The sequence below is a fragment of the Corythoichthys intestinalis genome, chromosome 2 (assembly GCF_030265065.1).
Source record: "Corythoichthys intestinalis isolate RoL2023-P3 chromosome 2, ASM3026506v1, whole genome shotgun sequence".
Classification (NCBI taxonomy): domain Eukaryota; kingdom Metazoa; phylum Chordata; class Actinopteri; order Syngnathiformes; family Syngnathidae; genus Corythoichthys; species Corythoichthys intestinalis.
In genome coordinates, this window is record NC_080396.1 from 67877824 (window position 1) to 67897748 (window position 19925).

The 19925-nt window shown below is 40.4% G+C and overlaps 2 protein-coding genes and 2 non-coding genes across 4 annotated transcripts; all 4 read right to left on the minus strand.

Annotated features, from left to right (window-relative positions):
• Positions 1-8682, minus strand: LOC130912471 (prostaglandin E synthase 3-like). Its single transcript, XM_057830584.1, has 8 exons — positions 8492-8682; positions 7465-7578; positions 7304-7373; positions 7139-7237; positions 6967-7056; positions 1142-1195; positions 1029-1056; positions 1-942 (listed from the first exon to the last, which is right to left on the minus strand). The coding sequence occupies exons 1-8, from the start codon at positions 8509-8511 to the stop codon at positions 917-919; spliced, it is 501 nt and encodes a 166-aa protein (XP_057686567.1). The 5' UTR covers positions 8512-8682; the 3' UTR covers positions 1-916.
• A 1818-nt stretch (positions 8683-10500) lies between these two features.
• On the minus strand, positions 10501-19718 carry naca (nascent polypeptide associated complex subunit alpha). The gene is made up of 8 exons (XM_057830139.1): positions 19629-19718; positions 19001-19075; positions 11795-11880; positions 11514-11591; positions 11282-11428; positions 11030-11158; positions 10826-10948; positions 10501-10613 (listed from the first exon to the last, which is right to left on the minus strand). The coding sequence occupies exons 2-8, from the start codon at positions 19068-19070 to the stop codon at positions 10599-10601; spliced, it is 648 nt and encodes a 215-aa protein (XP_057686122.1). The 5' UTR covers positions 19071-19075; positions 19629-19718; the 3' UTR covers positions 10501-10598.
• LOC130912579 (small nucleolar RNA SNORD59) lies at positions 10682-10756 on the minus strand. The gene has a single exon (XR_009062632.1). It is a non-coding gene; the product is annotated as a small nucleolar RNA SNORD59 (small nucleolar RNA).
• Positions 11667-11740, minus strand: LOC130912578 (small nucleolar RNA SNORD59). Its single transcript, XR_009062631.1, has one exon. It is a non-coding gene; the product is annotated as a small nucleolar RNA SNORD59 (small nucleolar RNA).
• Positions 19719-19925: the final 207 nt, after the last annotated feature.

The window sequence follows — 19925 nt, forward strand, 5'->3', positions numbered from 1 at the left end:
TCAGATTTATCTGTTTATTAGAAATATGTAGACAAAAAAAAAAAAAAAAAAAAACAACTGTCCACTGCAATTCAACATGTCTCGTCATACTTTTTTTTGTTGACAGTGCAAATAGAATTTGGTCATTATACAGCATAGCATCTTTCAAACACACACTTTGCCGGCAAGGTTCTATAGTAGATTGGGGGTGCAGAACCCAGAAGACAAAGAAGTCACTGTGATGCCGCTTCCTGCAAGTAGTTTGAACTTAATTCAGCAGACTCTGTTCGTCTTGGTTATGTTGGAGAGAGGTAAAGATATTCATATGGAAAAACCTCATTCACAATACCCCAGTATAGTATTGGACAGATGAAACATGTTTGTCCTGATTTCATATTAACATATCTGTCATCATTTCGTATAAACAAGTAGTAAAGGGAAACATGTAAGCAGAAAGTCAAAGTTACAGGAAAAAAAAAAAAAAAAAAAAAGACTGGTTATCTAATTCACTGCACATGGAAGGCTTGAGAGACCACGAGTATTTTTCTTCATTTTTTTCTTCTACAGAGGAAACTACACTATTATCTAACTTGAAACCACAACATTTTGACAAAGGTTGAACTAATAAACCACAAACTGTTAGTCAATTTGATCAACATACAGTATATTGCTCAATCGAGGACTTTTCCATTACCATGTGCTTCGTTGGTCATAACAGTAAAGCAAGATACCCGACGTGCAGTACAGCAAATGGAAGTGGAGATAGCGGCTCTGTACATTTACCATGCACCTTCACAGTTGCGTAGAGCACAGGCTATGCATTAAATTATGGCTGTCGACAGTTCTTTAGTTTCACTGCCTTAAAAAAAAAAAAGGGTGTAAAAGTGTCAATTTTGCTTGCTTCCTTTGTCAGCTGATCTTTTCCTTCCATAGCACCTCAGTTCGTTTCCAAATCTGGCATTTCTGAATGTAAGGAGAAATATTCCAGTTTTCAGGCCAAAACACACAAAAATGGAGAACTGCGTGATACACAGGAAAGGATTTCTTACTTTCATCATCACTGTCTGCAGAGTCATCCTGAAAAAAGAAAATGTGGTGAACAATTAAGTAAAACACGGGACAATCGACTGGATGAGCCGTTTAAAAAAGATAAATGTCTTACATCGTCACCATCTAAATCAGGTTGGAAATCATCACCGCCCATGTTATTCATCATCTGTAACAAGAAAGAAAAGTTTAAAAAAAGGAAAAAAATGAAGAAAACCAGCTTGCGGTAGGGTACTTTGCATTTCTCCCGTCCCTGATTTTGACGTCATAGAGCATATTGTCGCTGTTAGGTGGAAACCCCCTGTACAAGAAGTTAAAATTCGTAGATTTCACTTACCAGCACTACCAGTTGCTATTAATCAAATCTATTTTACTGAGATTATCAGAGTACACTATACACACACATAATATGACCAAAACTGTTACTTGCCTAATTTTATCTTTACGTTTTGGGTCAGAGGGAAAAATAATCTTTAAAGATTTGCATTGCATTGCATTTCCATTAGAGCTGCACCAACCATTATTTTCATAATTGACTATTGTGGCAATGACTCATTTTCTGAAAAGAAACAAAACAAAATATTTTTTTTCTTCCATCAACTAAGGATGTTTGTTCCGTCCTGTCCCAAAAGCATGAGTGCCCCTCTAGTGAACACCTAAAAAGAACAGTTTCTACCATGAATTTAAAACAATTACATCTCCAGTTTTCTGTGGTCTATCGGTGCCAAATAAAAATTGGGAGAGACTTTAAAAAAACAGTACTTTCGAGTACAGGTAGTCCCTGGGTTACAATGTGCCCGACTTGCGTGATTGTCTCTAGTGTCTTTTTTTTTTTTTTTTTTTTTTAAATGATGTTGACTTTTACATTTTGATGCATGCTTTTATTTTGGTGCTGGAAGCATAGAGCAGGTAGTACTCCCACACGCAAGTAGGAGCAAATGTACACACAAAGAATGTATTTACGCACACGAAGACGTCGCGCAGCCGAGTGAGCTGTCTAGCTAGGATTTGGCAAGTACAGTACAATGACGTATAATACAGTACGTTTTTGGATAGTTATATTGAGATTTGAGGAGTATTTAGGGGTACTAAAAGGGTTAATTTTGACTTGCGCGGAAATTCGGATTACGTCGCCAGTCTAGAAACCTAACTCGTTCATAACCCGGAGAATACCTGTAATGTTGAAGGCAGCACTGCGTGAAAGTTTTGAAAGTTTTTTTTTTTTTTTTTAACGGTGCCTTAAAGACACCACACCAAGAGGCTTAAAAAAAGTATTTTATTAAAAGTATTTTTTTTACCACTGTAACATAGTATAAGACAGCATCGCTACATTATCTACAGTGCCTTGCAAAAGTATTCGGCCCCCTTGAATCTTGCAACCTTTCGCCACATTTCAGGCTTTAAACATAAAGATATGAAATTGAATTTTTTTGTCAAGAATCAACAACAAGTGGGACGCAATCGTGAAGTGGAACAACATTTATTGGATAACTAAAACTTTTTTAACAAATAAAAAACTGAAAATATTATTCGGCCCCTTTACTTTCAGTGCAGCAAACTCACTCCAGAAGTTCAGTGAGGATCTCTGAATGATCCAATGTTGTCCTAAATGACCGATGACGATAAATAGAATCCAACTTTGTGTAATCAAGTCTCCGTATAAATGCACCTGCTCTGTGATAGTCTCAGGGTTCTCTTTAAAGTGCAGAGAGCATTATGAAAACCAAGGAACACACCAGGCAGGTCCGAGATACTGTTGTGGAGAAGTTTAAAGCCAGATTTGGATACAAAAAGATTTCCCAAGCTTTAAACATCTCAAGGAGCACTGTGCAAGCCATCATATTGAAATGGAAGGAGCATCAGACCACTGCAAATCTACCAAGACCCGGCCGTCCTTCCAAACTTTCTTCTCAAACAAGGAGAAAACTGATCAGAGATGCAGCCAAGAGGCCCATGATTACTCTGGATGAACTGCAGAGATCTACAGCTGAGGTGGGAGAGTCTGTCCATAGGACAACAATCAGTCGTACACTGCACAAATCTGGCCTTTATGGAAGAGTGGCAAGAAGAAAGCCATTTCTCAAAGATATCCATAAAAAGTCTCGTTTAAAGTTTGCCACAAGCCACCTGGGAGACACACCAAACATGTGGAAGAAGGTGCTCTGGTCAGATGAAACCAAAATTGAACTTTTTGGCCACAATGCAAAACGATATGTTTGGCGTAAAAGCAACACAGCTCATCACCCTGAACACACCATCCCCACTGTCAAACATGGTGGTGGCAGCATCATGGTTTGGGCCTGCTTTTCTTCAGCAGGGACAGGGAAGATGGTTAAAATTGACGGGAAGATGGATGCAGCCAAATACAGGAACATTCTGGAAGAAAACCTGTTGGTATCTGCATAAGACCTGAGACTGGGACGGAGATTTATCTTCCAACAGGACAATGATCCAAAACAAAGCCAAATCTACAATGGAATGGTTAAAAAATAAACGTATCCAGGTGTTAGAATGGCCAAGTCAAAGTCCAGACCTGAATCCAATCAAGAATCTGTGGAAAGAGCTGAAGACTGCTGTTCACAAACACTCTCCATCCAACCTCACTGAGCTCGAGCTGTTTTGCAAGGAAGAATGGGCAAGAATGTCAGTCTCTCGATGTGCAAAACTGATAGAAACATACCCCAAGCGACTTGCAGCTGTAATTGGAGCAAAAGGTGGCGCTACAAAGTATTAACGCAAGGGAGCCGAATAATACTGCACGCCCTACTTTTCAGTTTTTTATTTGTTAAAAAAGTTTAAATTATCCAATAAATTTTGTTCCACTTCACGATTCTGTCCCACTTGTTGATTCTTGACAAAAAAATTAAATTTCATATCTTTATGTTTGAAGCCTGAAATGTGGCGAAAGGTTGCAAGGTTCAAGGGGGCCGAATACTTTTGCAAGGCACTGTATCTACACACTGTGCCAAATTAATTGATCCTGTTTTAGCATTCATGATTTTATAGCACAAATTACATGATACAAGACTATTAATATATGAGAATTGTAAATGTTAAAAGCTATGACAACAGGTGCTCACAACCCAATTTACCGGACTGTCATTGTTGTATTGATTTCCAGTCTTCTTTTAATTAATAGTGGATTGCAAGCAAATTTTAGATGCGTATCGGCACCTGTTGTACAAGAGTGTGTAGTGCCTATGCCTCACCTTGATTTTAGCATGCACTTATGCGAAGTACATCCACGATCAGTTGCCGACCATAATTGATAATCAAATTTGTTGGAAACAAGTTTATTATCAATATGTTGTTGCAGCCCTAGTCTACGTGCAGATTAGTGCTGCAACAATTAAGCGATTAACTCGAGTAATTATATTAGAAAAAAACCTTTGAATCAAATATTACTGCTTCGAGGATTCGTTTAATTAAAGTGGCGTTGTAATGGTTTTTAAAGTGTTTGCATTTAGTTTTATTGATTTGGGTGGATACACTACCCTCCACGACATAACTCATCGAACATGGCTAGATCCAGCTGCTCCCTGTTAAGACCAACATAAGGTAAGTTTTTGATTGCGCCAATGATTGTTCATGCATTTGTACTTTAGTTCAGAGGTATATTTAGCAGTTTTTTTTTTGAGGGAATATGTGTTTGACGATAATTAACTCATTCACTCCCAGACATTTTCTCCGGAGAAAGGCCGTTCGCTCCTGGCCGTTTCACTGGATTTTGACTGATTTTGCAAGGCCCACAGAAAATTCTGTTCTATTGCTATATGAACATGGAACCCACCAAAAGAGAGATTAGACTCCCTTCTTTCAGCAGAAAAAAAGTAAGTTCATATCTTTTTCCATTCTTTAGAAATCAGCATTACAAAATAGCTTCGTTTGAGCAATTTTCCAATTTCTGATGAAAAAACGGAGGAAATGAGCTTTTTGTAAACGCAAACATTTCAAACATAACTTTGACTTTAACATGGCTATTTTTTACTTCAGTTACATTCCAAACATCTGAATAATGTTTTCCTTTTACAAAATATCATGAACAACCAGCCAAATAGAGCTTTTGATAGTAAAGTAACAATTTATTCACACTTACCTAGTTGAGAGATGACGTTTGGTGGCTGCGACAGCAGTTAAACTTTTCCCTCATTGCTGACTGTTTCGTAAAGATGGATTTTCTTTTAGTTTTTTTTTTTTTTTGTGGTGACCACTGTCTCGTTCGCCTGGGGAACTTGTGTTCCTGGGGGGAACTGGTTTGGCCGTGCACGGTTATGTGCAAGATACTCGAGCGTTCGGGGGACCTGAGCAGCAAGCCTGCGGAGGGGCTCTGCTAACTTACTAGCACGGTCAATGCAAAGAGTTACTGGTTGAATCGGGGGGTCTTGGGGGGTCTTACCAAATGCGCTACTGCCCTCCAGTGGCCAGTTTTATTGCTTTAAAATTGGTTTTGAAGCTTGTTTTTTGTTTCGGAGATAGATCGGAAGCTATAGATTCTTCTTGTAAAAAAAAAAAAAAAAAAAACGCAAAAGACTTGTAAATATGTTTTTGGGACAAAGAAGCATTTAAAAATAGAATATATTTATATGTTTCTGGGAGCAAATGAGTTAAGAGCATTGTACATAAAAAAAAAAAAAAAAAAAAAAAAAAAAAAAATTTATAGTATTTAAGCTTGCAGACTTTTGCTATGCAAGCTAGCCAATTGTTCTTTCGTTGTACTTCGATCCCCATTTATTATTTTTTTAGCGCAGGTATTTTAATTTATTGTTGAATGCATTTATTGCTCTTGTGAAATGAAAGTGCTATCCTGCAAAGTTTGAAAAACCCTTGGAAATTTTATTTTGGTATCGCATTTAATGCTCTTTTGAAAGTGCAATCTTAGCAAGCCTGTTTTAAATCTCCTACAATTGATTCTGCAACGCATTAAATGTTCCTAATCCGATTCCTCGATTTGTCGTACTAATGGATAGATTAATCGATTACTTAAATAATCGATAGCTGTAGCTCTACTGCAGATCAATGTCTAAGGGTGTCTGTCTATACGCGGGCTTTGATGTGCAAGGCCAGTGCTAGACATGCTTACATCCCATTTTAAGTAAATGACAAGAGTAAGACATTGGTACATTTTTGGCATATTTAATCAATGATTAAACATGATTTTGTGGTGGTGATGTGTTGATGTGAGTGGGAAATGGTATACGATATAAGTTATAACACCAACTTGAATACTGTTTGAGAACTCAAGCAGGTTGCCATTTTTTTTTGTTTGATTACCTGAAAATAGTCATTTTAGTGGTTCAAGGATTCCACAGCAATTGAGATTTACATTGTACTGTGACAAAAACATTGTTCCATTTGTTTGTCTTCAGCATTAACCAGTTAGCGTTGAACATTTTCTAAAGCAATTATTCTCATGTAAATCCTGCTAACCTCTACTGTAGTTGAACCTGCTAAGTCAAACAATCTGTTCCATGATGCCACGCTGGGTGACTTCAAATTTGATCTTATTTTGACACCAGTTCATCATATAATTGTAACCCCATAATCATCATTTTTGGTACTTTATTGAGGAGGCATAGCAGACAGGAAGGTTTGCAGCGCAATAATGACACCTACTGGCGCTTTATTAGCTAATGCTGTAATGTAAATGACATGTTGAGTTGCCTGCTTGTACTAAACCATGACTACCGGAGCCCTCTAGCATAGAACAGCAAATAAAAATATTTCATCTACAAACATCTCTCTCTCTCTCTCTATATATATATATATTTTTTTTTTTTTTTCAAAATACTGTGCACATACTCCTAAATTCAGCATCTTTCACGTAGAGTCATTTATGTTCTTTTCATCTTGGAAATTTCAAACCGATGGCAGTTACATTTTAGTTAGAAATAACATTTTTTTGGCCTTAAAAAATGAATGCATAGTTCAAAGAGTTCTTACATCTGAAAATTGGTCAAAGTTGCCCATCTCCTCCTCCGAGTCATCCTCCCACTGTTTCCAGTTGTTAAAGTCAAGGCTGACCCACCGCGGCTGTGGAGACACCACCCCCAAAAAAAGTCATCTAACCCGTTAGGTGATGTTGAACGTGTGACGATTTTGAAAGGCAACCGACCTGAACTTTTTCTTTGGTAAGCCTCGGCCATGACTTGCCTGGCTGCGCTTTCCGCAAGTAGCACATCACAGATCTATCTGTGCGTTTGTGTTTGGATTCCTGCATTAACAAACACACTGATGGTGAGGAGGGGAAACATAGGCCAGTGAAGCATACAATACTTACACTTTGATCAATAGCATCAAAGAGTTCTATTTCGTTGTCATGTTTGACATTGTCAGTTCCTCCAACACAACTGTGGAGGCAAAAAACAAGCTCAATAAATTACTGCAGCCTCACTTTTCTTCGGATCTGAAAACATTCATTGTAGAGTGAATATTCTATACCTGAAAGTACATTTTGTTTTATCAAAAGTGACTTTTACATTTTTGCTGTCCACTACACAAAACTCTATAAAAACGGAGTCCCTCCTATCGTACCACTTGGCACTTGCTGGGTGTCTGTGAATAACAAAAAAACATGTCAATTCATTTTAATACATTAAATAATGTTTGCATTTCAAACGTTACTTAATAATAGGTTCACAAAAGAAGACTCACATTATAACTATCCTGTTCATTAAACAAATTTTAACTATAATTTAAAATTACATTTAAACAAAGGCCGCAACAGGTGGCTAATGGGCTTGAGTACTGGTATAAAATCCGGGCTTCCATTTTGTTAAAAAAAAAAAAAAAAAAAAAGAAGTCAGTATCAGGTGACGCCAGAGTCAAATTACAGTAGAACATTCCGCATCAAAATGTCTCCTTATTCTACTTTTAAAAATGATTCAGGGCGACATGTGTCATTGCTGGATTGGAAATTTTGAAGTATACAAATGCATCTTAATTTTCAATATCCTCTAGAAATAAAATTCAATAAATTCCTTCCCTCATGACATGAGCAAAATCCTCTTCGTCACAGAATGGAGGGGAACGTAAATATGAACTGGATCACACGGTTACTCCTTATTTTCAATGTATTACTATATGGCTTACTGTAAAAACCCAAAAGAACGCCGCAGTCCTTCGACGCGAATCCGATAGTCATTACAACTGGCTAGAATGTCGTTGAATGAATTCTCTGTGCTAGCTCAGCTAACAGTAGTTGAACCATGCGGTGCACCTGACACACGCCATAACGTAATACAAATGTAGTCGCAGTCCAAACGAATCTTTGCAAACACAGTAAGGAGTACTACCAAGAGCATTTTAAGGAGTGGCCTGAAATTGTCTGACATTTAGCTGCTTAATGATAGCTCACAGTTAAGCTAGGTAAAGGCCAGCCTCCCGCCATTACCGCGGCATGTTGGTCGGGCGGCTAACGTTAGCAAGAATTCCCACTTTCCAGCCTTAGCTGGGTCACACAACTTACGCGTCTTGACGAGAAGTCATTGTCTTCTTTGGGGACAAAACGGTCTCGCGAAAATAACGCCAAGAGCCTGTGGAGAGAAGGAGCGTTTGCCACACACAAGCAACGCAAAACGTCACCAAGCCAGTTACTGAAACTTAAGTGAGTGTGTTGTTACGTAGTGTGGCTTCGAGAATAGCAATGGAGGGAGGCGTACGTCCACTACACTAGACCTTTCTAGAGCTTTCGTTTTTGACTATCGTGTCTCGGGCTGCTGCCGCCGCCACCTGACGCGATTAGTACGACTCAAACACGTCCGAAGTTCTTTTTATTGTCTTGCCAATACATTATTTTTCCAATTTAAAAAAAAGGCAATTTGCTCTTAAAAATATACATTTTAATCGTTTTTGCCTTGGTGTGAAACTTGTATTTCGATGTGGCAAAGGTTTTTCTCATTCACTGCCATGGACGGCGATAGACGTTTAATCCAATTTGACTGTGGGCCTGGCATCGATCGAGTTGTCCCAGTCAAAATGGATTGGACGAGTAGCGCCGTCAATGGAGGCATCAAAAGATAAGCAACCACAGCCAGCTTTTGATCTAATTGGAGCCTGGCAAGACTGTTAAGTTACCCCCACAAATATGGGTTCAAATGAGATGACTTTTAAAAATTGTTTAATCGGTTACCATGGCAACATAACTCCCCACCCACCCTTAAACACGCCCCAAACATTTTTTTGGGGTCGACACGGTTCCGGATGTCGTGATTCAGATTTATGTTCGTCCTTTTACTGATTCTGATTAACTTTTTATTTTTCCGGAATTGTGGAACGACCGCAGATTGCACATTAGACAAGCACTCTTCTTGTTTAAAGTTGGCATCAAAACCAATTTTTATTCCATGCTTCTTCTACATAGCAGTCATATTCCTATGTTGGATCATTTAATACAGCAGAGCGATTACCTCAGTCCCGCTCACGGCAAGAGGAATCCAAGAGGGAGAACAGCAAAGTCTATGGCTGTGACACAATAAATCGATTGGACGTCTATCGCAGTCAATGCCGACAATTTAATCCCACTCTGATTTTTATGAGAGCTTCAATTTAAAATCAAGAAAATGACATATCATGAATGCATGTCATTTAATGGATTGACATCCTATTAAAACAATTTCATACTTGGTGGCAAAACCCTTGCTGACAAAGCACAGAACTAGTCAAACGCTAGTTGTAATTGTTGTCTAGGTTGGCATACACATAAGAAATTTTGGTCCACTGCTCTCTGCAGATGTCTCCAAATCCTGAAGGTTTTGAGGCAGGTGTTTTGAAGTTAGCAGCTTCACCTCTCTATAGATTTCCAATAGTGATAAGTTCAGGAGACTGACATCCATAACAATGATGTGCTTGTGGAACCACTCCTTTGTTTTTAATTATTCAGAATTAGAAGTATAACATGGATGAATCTATACTAGAGCTCCATGCAAGATATCACCTCGTGAGGTTACAATGATCCAAAGAAAGGTTAAGAGATTAGCCTATAACTAAACAAGAAATTAGTCATCTCAAGGCAGTTGGGACCACAGGTATCAATAAAACCATTGGTAATATTCACTTAGACAAAGTAGTTTAAAATCCCCCAGTTCTTGAACAACTAAAGGGAGCTAGAGTACAATTGGTCCTAATGCGGATCCACGACAAAATGTTTTCATCAAGCAATGGAACGTGGTTAGGGTTGTGCATTGTATTTGGCTATTAATTGTCTTATTGAACGGAACCAATTTAAAATGTGTCCCAATACCAGCTCTGCAAAATTGTGAAATTCCGCAGGGTCAATCTGCCGTGTGCTTGCGCATTATAAAAGTGTGTAAAAGGCACAGCATAAAAAATCAGCAGGTGTCACGGGTAGGCTGCCACAGGTGATTTTCCATGGGAATAGGCTGGTAATGTTCATGGCAAATCGATGCCTTAATGATGTAAAACCTTCAAATAAATTGCAATGAATACGTCTTTTTCCCCAAGAAATGACTAGAGACATTTATATTGTGGAGTCACATTTTTATTTCCATCTTGGCTATAAATTCTATAAACGAGCTAAATCAGCAACCTTTCTTCAAACACTTCTTGGGTCCAGTTCACATCGTCAATTCCTGCAAAGAAAAAAAATAGTTGGTCAACAACAATTATTTCTTTCCTCACTAAAATTCCCAAGAGTACTTCTACTCAGGACAGATATGTTGGCTTCAGATGAACTCAGAAGAACGAAAGTCACTGTATCAATCATCACTGCAGATTTCTTTCAGCAAACCATCTGACATGGCTTCGTCAAGTTAAACAACAGAGAAAGCGCCAAAGAACTTACCATAATTGCGTTGACGATGTCATTGTTGTTATTTTTCAGAGCACGCACAGCCTTTGCCCGTGACACATTGGCTTGTGACATAACGAGCTCAATGTCCTTGACTTCAACCCCAGTCTCATCAACCTAAAACAACAGGATGAGGAATGTATTTAGAGAAAAGGAGGGGATGATGGGACATTTGCCCGTTGTTAGATTAGTCCTCACCTCTTCCTCTTCGCTCTCCTCCTGTACTGTTGGCGTCTGTGTGTTTTCTTGAACATTTGATACGGCTTCTCCCTGAACTTTGAATTTTTCTGCAGCGGCAAGCTGGGCTTGCTGTGAGAGATCTTCGATCTGTATTATAGAAGGGTGTTAAAAAAAAAAAAAAGTGATGGGGAATCATCACACAATGGTTAAAGAGGATTCACATTCCTGACAACAGAGGGCAGCATGACAAGGTACGACTGAGCTATATACCTTAGCTTCACCGAACACTATGTATGTGTCTGATGCCGGGCTCTTGTAGACGTCTGGTTTGGTAATGACAAACAATATGTTCTTGGACTTGCGAATTGTGACTCTGGTGACGCCTGTGACCTGCCTCAGGCCGAGCTTTGACATTGCCTATAAGAAAACCACAAACAAATCCATTCCATTAGAGTCATGATTTAGGCAAATCAAAAGGAAAAAAAATACAACTCAAGATTACCTTTCGTGCTTTCTTTTCACTTCGGCTTTGTTTGGCTTTACTGACTGGTTCCTCATCTAGTTCAGCAGCGGCAGCAACCTATTGCCGGAAAAGTTTCATCCATATTAATGTGAACCAAGAAATTAAAATTGAGCACCTTTGATAACAAGAAAATCTTCTCAGGACAGGAAGGGTGGCTTCAGAAAGCTCAGAAGAACGAAAGTCTCTGTGTAATTCATCACCGAAGAGACACGGCCAAAAATATTTCGCAAATACCACCAGCAAAGAGACTTTAGCTTTACCTGTGCTTGCTGTGTCTGTGTCTGTGCAGAGTCCTGTTCCTCCAATTCAGGGACCGAATCGTCACTCTCCGACTCCGTACCAGAACCTAAAAGTGTGATCAAACAGCTACCATAAGAAAATGCTGGCACATTGGAAATCGCCTATTTTCCATATTGCAATTTGAGCTTGCTTCCATCCCTACACATGTACTGCATTTAGTACTTTTCCAAAGGCAAGGAAATCTAAAAGCAGCCAAATTGATACTTTTATTTTTAAGATTAGGAAAGTGATTTGAACAATGTGCGTCAACGTGTGCGAAACTATCCATTCATTTGACATTAGAACATACAGAAAGAAGAAAAAAATAGAAATACCCTCATCATTCTTGACCACAGTTTCCACCTGGGCTTGGGTTTTATCAGTTGTAGGGGCAGTTTTGAGTGATGGGACCGAATTTATTACCTCAATATCAGGTTGGACAAGGGCCTCAGCAAACGTCAGCTTTTCGGAAGTTGGGTCAGAGACAGGACACTGCGCAACCAATTTGTTCTTAACTTGTTTAGTTTTTGCATTAGATTTGGGTACAGCCTTCTGATTAGGCTTTTCTGCAGCTGCCATCTCTGCCAATGCATGTTTCTCCGGCATGCCCGATTTAGCGCCATTCATGTTTGATTTGTCCTGTGGCGCTGGGTTGGGGGCCTTGTCCTGTGGGGCTGGCTTGGGGGCCTTGTCCTGTGGGGCTGGCTTGGGGGCCTTGTCCTGTGGGGCTGGCTTGGGGGCCTTGTCCTGTGGGGCTGGTTTGGGAGCCTTGTCCTGTGGAACCTTGACCTGTGGCGCTGGCTTGGGAGCCTTGTCCTGTGGCGCTGGCTTGGGAGCCTTGTCCTGTGGCGCTGGCTTGGGAGCCTTGTCCTGTGGCGCTGGCTTGGGAGCCTTGTCCTGTGGCGCTGGCTTGGGAGCCTTGTCCTGTGGCGCTGGCTTGGGAGTGGATTTTTCCTTAGGGGCTGACTTGGAAACCTCCACAGGAGCAAGCTTGACAGCTTGTATGGGAGTAAACTTTTCCTGAGGGGCTGGCTTAGCAACCTCTACTGGAGTAGGCTTATCCTGTTGTTCTGACTTGGAAGCGAGCACTTGGACATGCTTGTCCTGCACAGCTAGCTTGGGGGCCTGCATGGCTGGCTTGGGGGCCTCTGTGGGAGTATGTTTGGCAGCATGAAAAGCAATCTTTTCTTGCAACTGAGGCTTGGCAACCTCAATTGGAGCACGTTTAACAGCATTTTCTTGTGGTGAAGCCTTGACCTGTGGCGCTGGCTTGGGAGCCTTGTCCTGTGGCGCTGGCTTGGGAGCCTTGTCCTGTGGCGCTGGCTTGGGAGCCTTGTCCTGTGGCGCTGGCTTGGGAGCCTTGTCCTGTGGCGCTGGCTTGGGAGCCTTGTCCTGTGGCGCTGGCTTGGGAGCCTTGTCCTGTGGCGCTGGCTTGGGAGTGGATTTTTCCTGAGGGGCTGACTTGGAAACCTCCACAGGAGCAAGCTTGACAGCTTGTATGGGAGTAAACTTTTCCTGAGGGGCTGGCTTAGCAACCTCTACTGGAGTAGGCTTATCCTGTTGTTCTGACTTGGAAGCGAGCACTTGGACATGCTTGTCCTGCACAGCTAGCTTGGGGGCCTGCATGGCTGGCTTGGGGGCCTCTGTGGGAGTATGTTTGGCAGCATGAAAAGCAATCTTTTCTTGCAACTGAGGCTTGGCAACCTCAATTGGAGCAAGTTTAACAGCATTTTCTTGTGGTGAAGCCTTGACTGCATCTACAGGGACAAGCTTGCTAACCATAGGTTCAGGCTGCACAGGAGCAGATTTGACCTGATGGGCTGCCTTAACAGCCTGTGTAGGAACAGATTTGTCTTGTGAGCCAGGCTTAGCAGCCTCCATCAGAGTATATCCAACCTGAGCGGTTGGATTTGCCATCTCCACAGAAGCAGGTTTGAGCTCAATGGCTGGCTTTGCAACACCCACAGGAGCAAGTTTGACTTGTACAGCTGGGTCAGTCCCAAGAAAGCTGGGGTTGGCCTTTGAAACAGTTTCAGTGACTTTAGTTTGAGAGTGTTTTATTGTCTTAGTAGTGACAGTTGATGATTTGAGTTCTTTAATTATAACAGTTTCCTCTGGCTTTGGTTCTATGTCTGTCTGTATTTCCCCTAGAGATACATGCTTAGATCTGGATTCTATTTTAGACACTTCTGTAGGGGCATTGGGACTGCTTTTATTTACCATTTTGTTTAATTTAGTAGGTGGAATGAGCGGTGGCAGATCATCATCAGCAGGAACAGAAGCAGATGGCAGCAAAGAAACTTCACAAGATTTCGAAGGGCTAGAAGCAAGACAATCTGAAGCTGCAACAGCAGGGTTTGGCCTAACTTTAAGTGTTGCTGGGGTGTCAACAGGTTTTACAGCAGCTGACAATTTATGTTTTGGCTCAGTTGGGACAGGGGAAGGATCATTAACTTGCTTAGTACCGACATCTTTTTTACTTTCTTCGATGACCTTGACATCCTGTGGGGTAGGTTGAGGCAAAAAGGACTCTACTTTCTGGGATTTTTCTTGTTTGCCTGCTTTCACAACCTTTGGGGTAAAGCGAGCACCCTGATTGGCAGAAGGCGAGGAAGCTAAAGGGGATCGAATTGGTGACAAGGGGATTGAGGAAGGAGTGGATTTTGGGGATGTGGGAGAGGAAGAAGAGGCAGACAAAGAAGAGCGTTTCCTTCTGCCAGGAACAGCCTTTGGAGCAGAAGAACCCTGAGCACTTTTGGCATCTTTGCCTTTGGGCTTTGCAGGGCCAGTCTGAGGCTGCTGGGTTGAAGCTGTGGCAGATGGTGTCGCTGAACAAAAAAATATTCTTTAATTTATATTTAAACGATTATGTTTAGGTGTTTCCCATGCAGGTTAAATGATCAAACCAAGACGCAATCATAAATTTTGGGTTAGAATAGTGATTCTTTCCTTTTACTTAGTCTTGATGCAACACTATTGAAAATGCAGACCTTATTTTCTATTCCACACAGCAAACTCATTTTATCATGAGGGGTTTTAGCACTAATAAATTTTATATTTCAGGGCTCCAGCCTAGAATTACTTAAAATCCTAACAAGGATAAGCGGTCTAACTAAATTTTAGGGGCACACACTGTAAATTAACGAGCAAAGAATTTATATTTATTTTTATTTTCACTGTATTAAAGATTTAGACTTGGACAATACAGAAACTACAATGTTTTAAATTCTTTTTTTTTTTTCTATCTCCACAGGTTTGATACAACAATCCTCACACGTAATGCGGTATGCATCAAAAACAATCTAAAACGTTTGATCTGAAAAATATCAGGAAATTTCTTGTTCTGCTCATGTTGCTGTTAACAGCAGAATTTATAGTTTCTTTCTCCTTGAAATAGCCCAGCCACGTTATCCCCCACAAAAAGAAATTCCAGACACCACTGATGTTTCATCGAATAAAGCCACAAATATTTTAGGGCTGTCCCAAACGACTAATTTCCTCCCGATTAGTCAGCCGACTATTTTTACGATTAGTTGACTAAACATTTTTAAAAAAAACTAATTTAAAGATTACATTTTTGTTGAACATTTTGGAACACCTAAATGCTTTATTAACGTATAAATAAATAACAAATATCAATAATAAATCACAAAAAATGAGGCCAAATGCAGCTAGCATTAACTATTGCAAAAAGAAAACTAAACGGAAACACTGTGACCAACTTTTTAACGGGAGTCAAAACAAATCCTACTCTTTTTGTGGTATGTCTTTGTTTATATTGTTCTAAATGTTAAAATGAATTGTAATGTCCTGGACAATCGTTTTCAGAATACTTTGTGTGAGTTCAGTCTGGTGTGCATTCCGCATTTTTTTGGGAGAGGAAAAACTGTTCAACTTTTGTTTGTTTTAATCTGAAAATAGATAAAGCAGAGGGCACACTGAAATATTACCACACTTATTTTTAATGAAAAGCACACTTAGTCATAGTAACAAAATATATAGTATTAGTTTAAAAAAAAAAAAAAAGAAACATTGACACCTTTTTAAAACGATATCTCGATTCGAGGCAGGAGCATATCGATAACCTTTTGGGATACAAAGTATTAAAAAAAAAAAAAAAAAAACATTGACACCTTTTTAAAACGATATCTCGATTCGAGGCAGGAGCATATCGATAACCTTTTGGGATACAAAGTATCACGATTTCGATATTTTGTCACACCCCTACATTATTGTGCATAACATTTATGTGCTTACTTCTTACTGATTGGAAGAAATTTTGTATAAATGTGCTGAGAACAATCTTGACTGACTGTAAAGTTAGGCGGGGCACACTGTTGATTGCTATTACTCTCTGAGCAGGTATGTTTACCACATGAGAAAAACCTTTTTGTGGTCCGAGTCCATCTGTGTTACAGCGGGGCAAATAAGTATTTAGTCAACCACCAATTGTGCAAGTTCTCCTACTTGAAAAGATTAGAGAGGCCTGTAATTGTCAACATGGGTAAACCTCAACCATGAAAGACAGAATGTGGGAAGAAAAAAAAAACAGAAAATCACATTGTTTGATTTTTAAAGAATTTATTTCCAAATTAGAGTGGAAAATAAGTATTTGGTCACCTACAAACAAGCAAGATTTCTGGCTGTCAAAGAGGTCTAACTTCTTCTAACAAGGTCTAACGAGGTTCCACTCGTTACCTGTATTAATGGCACCTGTTTTAACTCATTATCGGTATAAAAGACACCTGTCCGAAAGCTCAGTCAGTCACACTCCAAACTCCACTATGGCTAAGACCAAAGAGCTGTCGAAGGACACCAGAGACAAATTTGTAGACCTGCACCGGGCTGGGAAGACTAAATCAGCAATAGGTAAAACGATTGGTGTAAAGAAATCAACCGTGGGAGCAATTATTAGAAAATGGAAGACATACAAGACCACTGATAATCTCCCTCGATCTGGGGCTCCATGCAAGAGCTCACCCCGCGGCGTCAAAGTGATAAGAACGGTGAGCAAAAATCCCAGAACCACACGATAGGACCTAATGAATGACCTACAGAGAGCTGAGACCACAGTAACAAAGGCTACTATCAGTAACACAATGCGCCGCCAGGGACTCAAATCCTGCACTGCTAGACGTGTCCCCCTGCTGAAGCCAGTACACGTCCAGGCCCGGCTGCGGTTCGCTAGAGAGCATTTGGATGATCCAGAAGAGGACTGGGAGAATGTGTTATGGTCAGATGAAACCAAAATAGAACTTTTCGGTAGAAACACAGATTCTTGTGTTTGGAGGAGAAAGAATGCTGAATTGCATCCGAAGAACACCATACCCACTGTGAAGCATGGGGGTGGAAACATCATACTTTGGGGCTGTTTTTCTGCAAAGGGACCAGGACGACTGATCTGTGTAAAGGAAAGAATGAATGGGTCCATGTATCGAGAGATTTTGAGTGAAAATCTCCTTCCATCAGCAAGGGGCATTGAAGATGAGACGTGGCTGGGTCTTTCAGCATGACAATTATCCCAAACACACAGCCAGGGCAACAAAGGAGTGGCTTCGTAAGAAGCATTTCAAGGTCCTAGAGTGGCCTAGCCAGTCTCCAGATATCAACCCCTATAGAAAATCTGTGGAGGGGGTTGAAAGTCCGTGTTGACAACGACAACCCCAAAACATCACTGCTCTAGAGGAGATCTGCATGGAGGGATGGGCCAAAATACCAGCAACAGTGTGTGAAAAGCTTGTGAAGAGTTACAGAAAACGTTTGGCCTCCGTAATTGCCAACAAAGGGTACATAACAAAGTACTGAGATGAAGTTCTGGTATTGTCCAAATATTTATTTTCCACCATGATTTGCAAATAAATTCTTTAAAAATCAAACAGTGATTTTCAGTTTTTTTTCTCTCCATATTCTGTCTCTCATGGTTGAGGTTTACCCATGTTGACAATTACAAGCCTCTCTAATATTTTCAAGTGGGAGAACTTAACTTTAACAGCGCTCCTAATTTGCCACTCAATGTTCATCGTGTAAACGTGAGTTAGCGCTCTATGACCCACGGTCTTAACCTGTCTGTTGTCAAACAGAGGTTATGCATTGCAGCCAAGTCGGCAATGATATATTGGCGGTCATTGTTGTTCGTATCCGGAAAGGCAATATTTATTTTATATGTAAGAGTGGGGATAGCATATCAGCTCAGCCAAAATGCTGCCAAACAACAGATCTTTACGATTTTGAAGCCGGCAAGCCGCCTCCTTAAGTTACCGTCTTTCCTCACGAGCAATGATCCTCGTGTGCCACAGCTCCAACCTTTCATGCAGTTTGGGTGAGGAGTGGAGGAGGGGGGCTGCTAGCGGCAGAGTTTGTTTTTCCAAGGCAAAGCTGCGCCGGACAATTAAGCGAGATAGATGACAAAAATAAATTCGGAAAATACATTATGGGAGCTTTTCATTTGAATCGAATGTTTTTGCGTATCGAATCGAAGAGGGCGTATCAAACGGTTGAATATAAAACCGAGTATTGTTGCATCCTTATAACCAAATCAACATATAAGTATTTTTCGTTGTTCAATCATAACATCCTGATTTGGGTGGGGTTTTTTGCTGCCAAGTCACAAAAATCACTCTTGGCCATTGTTGGTGTCCAAAGATTGAACAGGCTAGCGTGTAAACGAAGATAGTAGACCAAAAGAACGGTGCGCTGGGCCACTGTTAACTCACTGCCTGCAATTGAAGAGGATAGATGTCTAATCCGTATTAAACTGGAAGCTGGCAGTGATCTATGGTAAAAACCCACAAGATTGACGGTATAATTATGTCTCCTGTATTTGTGAGAAAGCCTTTAGTGAGCACACAATACACACAACATGCTTTCTACAACAAATGGAGTTGTCAGAGCATAACACCAAACACAACTGAACAAACACAAGGGGGTCCTAGGTTACTTCTTAGGAAGACAAGCCAGCAACAAATGTACAACACACAGCAGCTGACAGTCAAAATGACCATCACCTGTTGCATGCACACCCAATACAGACCACTCATCTTACACCAATTCAGCCCATCAAATAAAATGTCCAAATGTATGTTATCCATAAGCACCCTCGTGTGTAAGACCAGGACCCCATGAGTGTTGCTGTTAGTTACAGCCTTACTAAATACATGCTTGCTTATGACAAGTTCAAAAGTACGAACCCGTCTCCACTTGTGGCTGCTGCATCTCCTGCTCGGTGACAGGGACAGTTTCTGTTGCTTCGCCAGGCATGTTTGCTATCAAAAGACGGAACGGTTACTTTATATGCAAAAAAGTCAATGATGTGCAAATAGTTAACTTCATTAGTTTCATGTTTAATAATAAAAATGTGCAAATTCCACGAGTCCCACACTGTTAATAGTACTTGTCAGGCTAGTAGGCAACCCATGCTTTAGCTCAGTGAGCCTTTAAGTTAGCTACGTTATGCTACAAACATTTATTTAAGGCGACTTGGGACTCATTTCACCTTGTTGATTTACATGTAAACAGCAGTTTCAAAGGCTCAATAAGATGTCAATAAGTCGAAGGCTATAATTCTTGTCGATACTAATGTGGTCGTGACAGGCCACATATATATGAACTACAGCCAGCATGTTCTCCCCCATTTTGAGCAGTTTACCGGCGGTACAAAGGCGCATACACATAACGTGGGGAGGCACTGGAAAAGACAAGGAAATGACATTACCGAATAATAACAATAATTCAAATTTAACGTTTAAGCCTATTGATACAGTCTGTAAGGTTTAGGAAACAATCGGATGACATTAGATTTATAACGGAGGTACTCACCGACCCAAGATGCTATACCCAAGATGGCTACGAGAGAGAACTTGTGACCCTAGTGGCAAACCGGATATCCGGTTTACTAGTCGCTACACAATTTCTCGTTCCGGGTTACCGACATACTTTTTTTTAACACTACTCACACCTCTTTTTGGCACTGTGATGCACCCGTCACGATCGGGTAATGACAGGCACTAAAAGGTGTATTTTAAAAAATTCAGCTAACCCAAATTACACGGTTTATACGGCATCATTTACAATCTTAATGCAATAATTCAATAAAAGAAGACAATGTATGACCAA

Excerpts from the sequence above, each read along its gene's own strand:
- naca (XM_057830139.1), bottom strand. The coding sequence starts at position 19,070 with ATGCCTGGCGAAGCAACAGAAACTGTCCCTGTCACCGAGCAGGAGATG. Across the intron at positions 11,881-19,000 it reads GCAGCCACAAGTGGAGACGG|GTTCTGGTACGGAGTCGGAG; the intron begins GTTCGTACTTTT and ends TCACACTTTTAG. Across the intron at positions 11,159-11,281 it reads TAGTGTTCGGTGAAGCTAAG|ATCGAAGATCTCTCACAGCA; the intron begins GTATATAGCTCA and ends TCTATAATACAG.
- LOC130912471 (XM_057830584.1), bottom strand. The coding sequence starts at position 8,511 with ATGACTTCTCGTCAAGACGC. Across the intron at positions 7,238-7,303 it reads TTGATGCTATTGATCAAAGT|GAATCCAAACACAAACGCAC; the intron begins GTAAGTATTGTA and ends TTGTTAATGCAG. Across the intron at positions 1,057-1,141 it reads CTGATTTAGATGGTGACGAT|GATGACTCTGCAGACAGTGA; the intron begins GTAAGACATTTA and ends TTCTTTTTTCAG.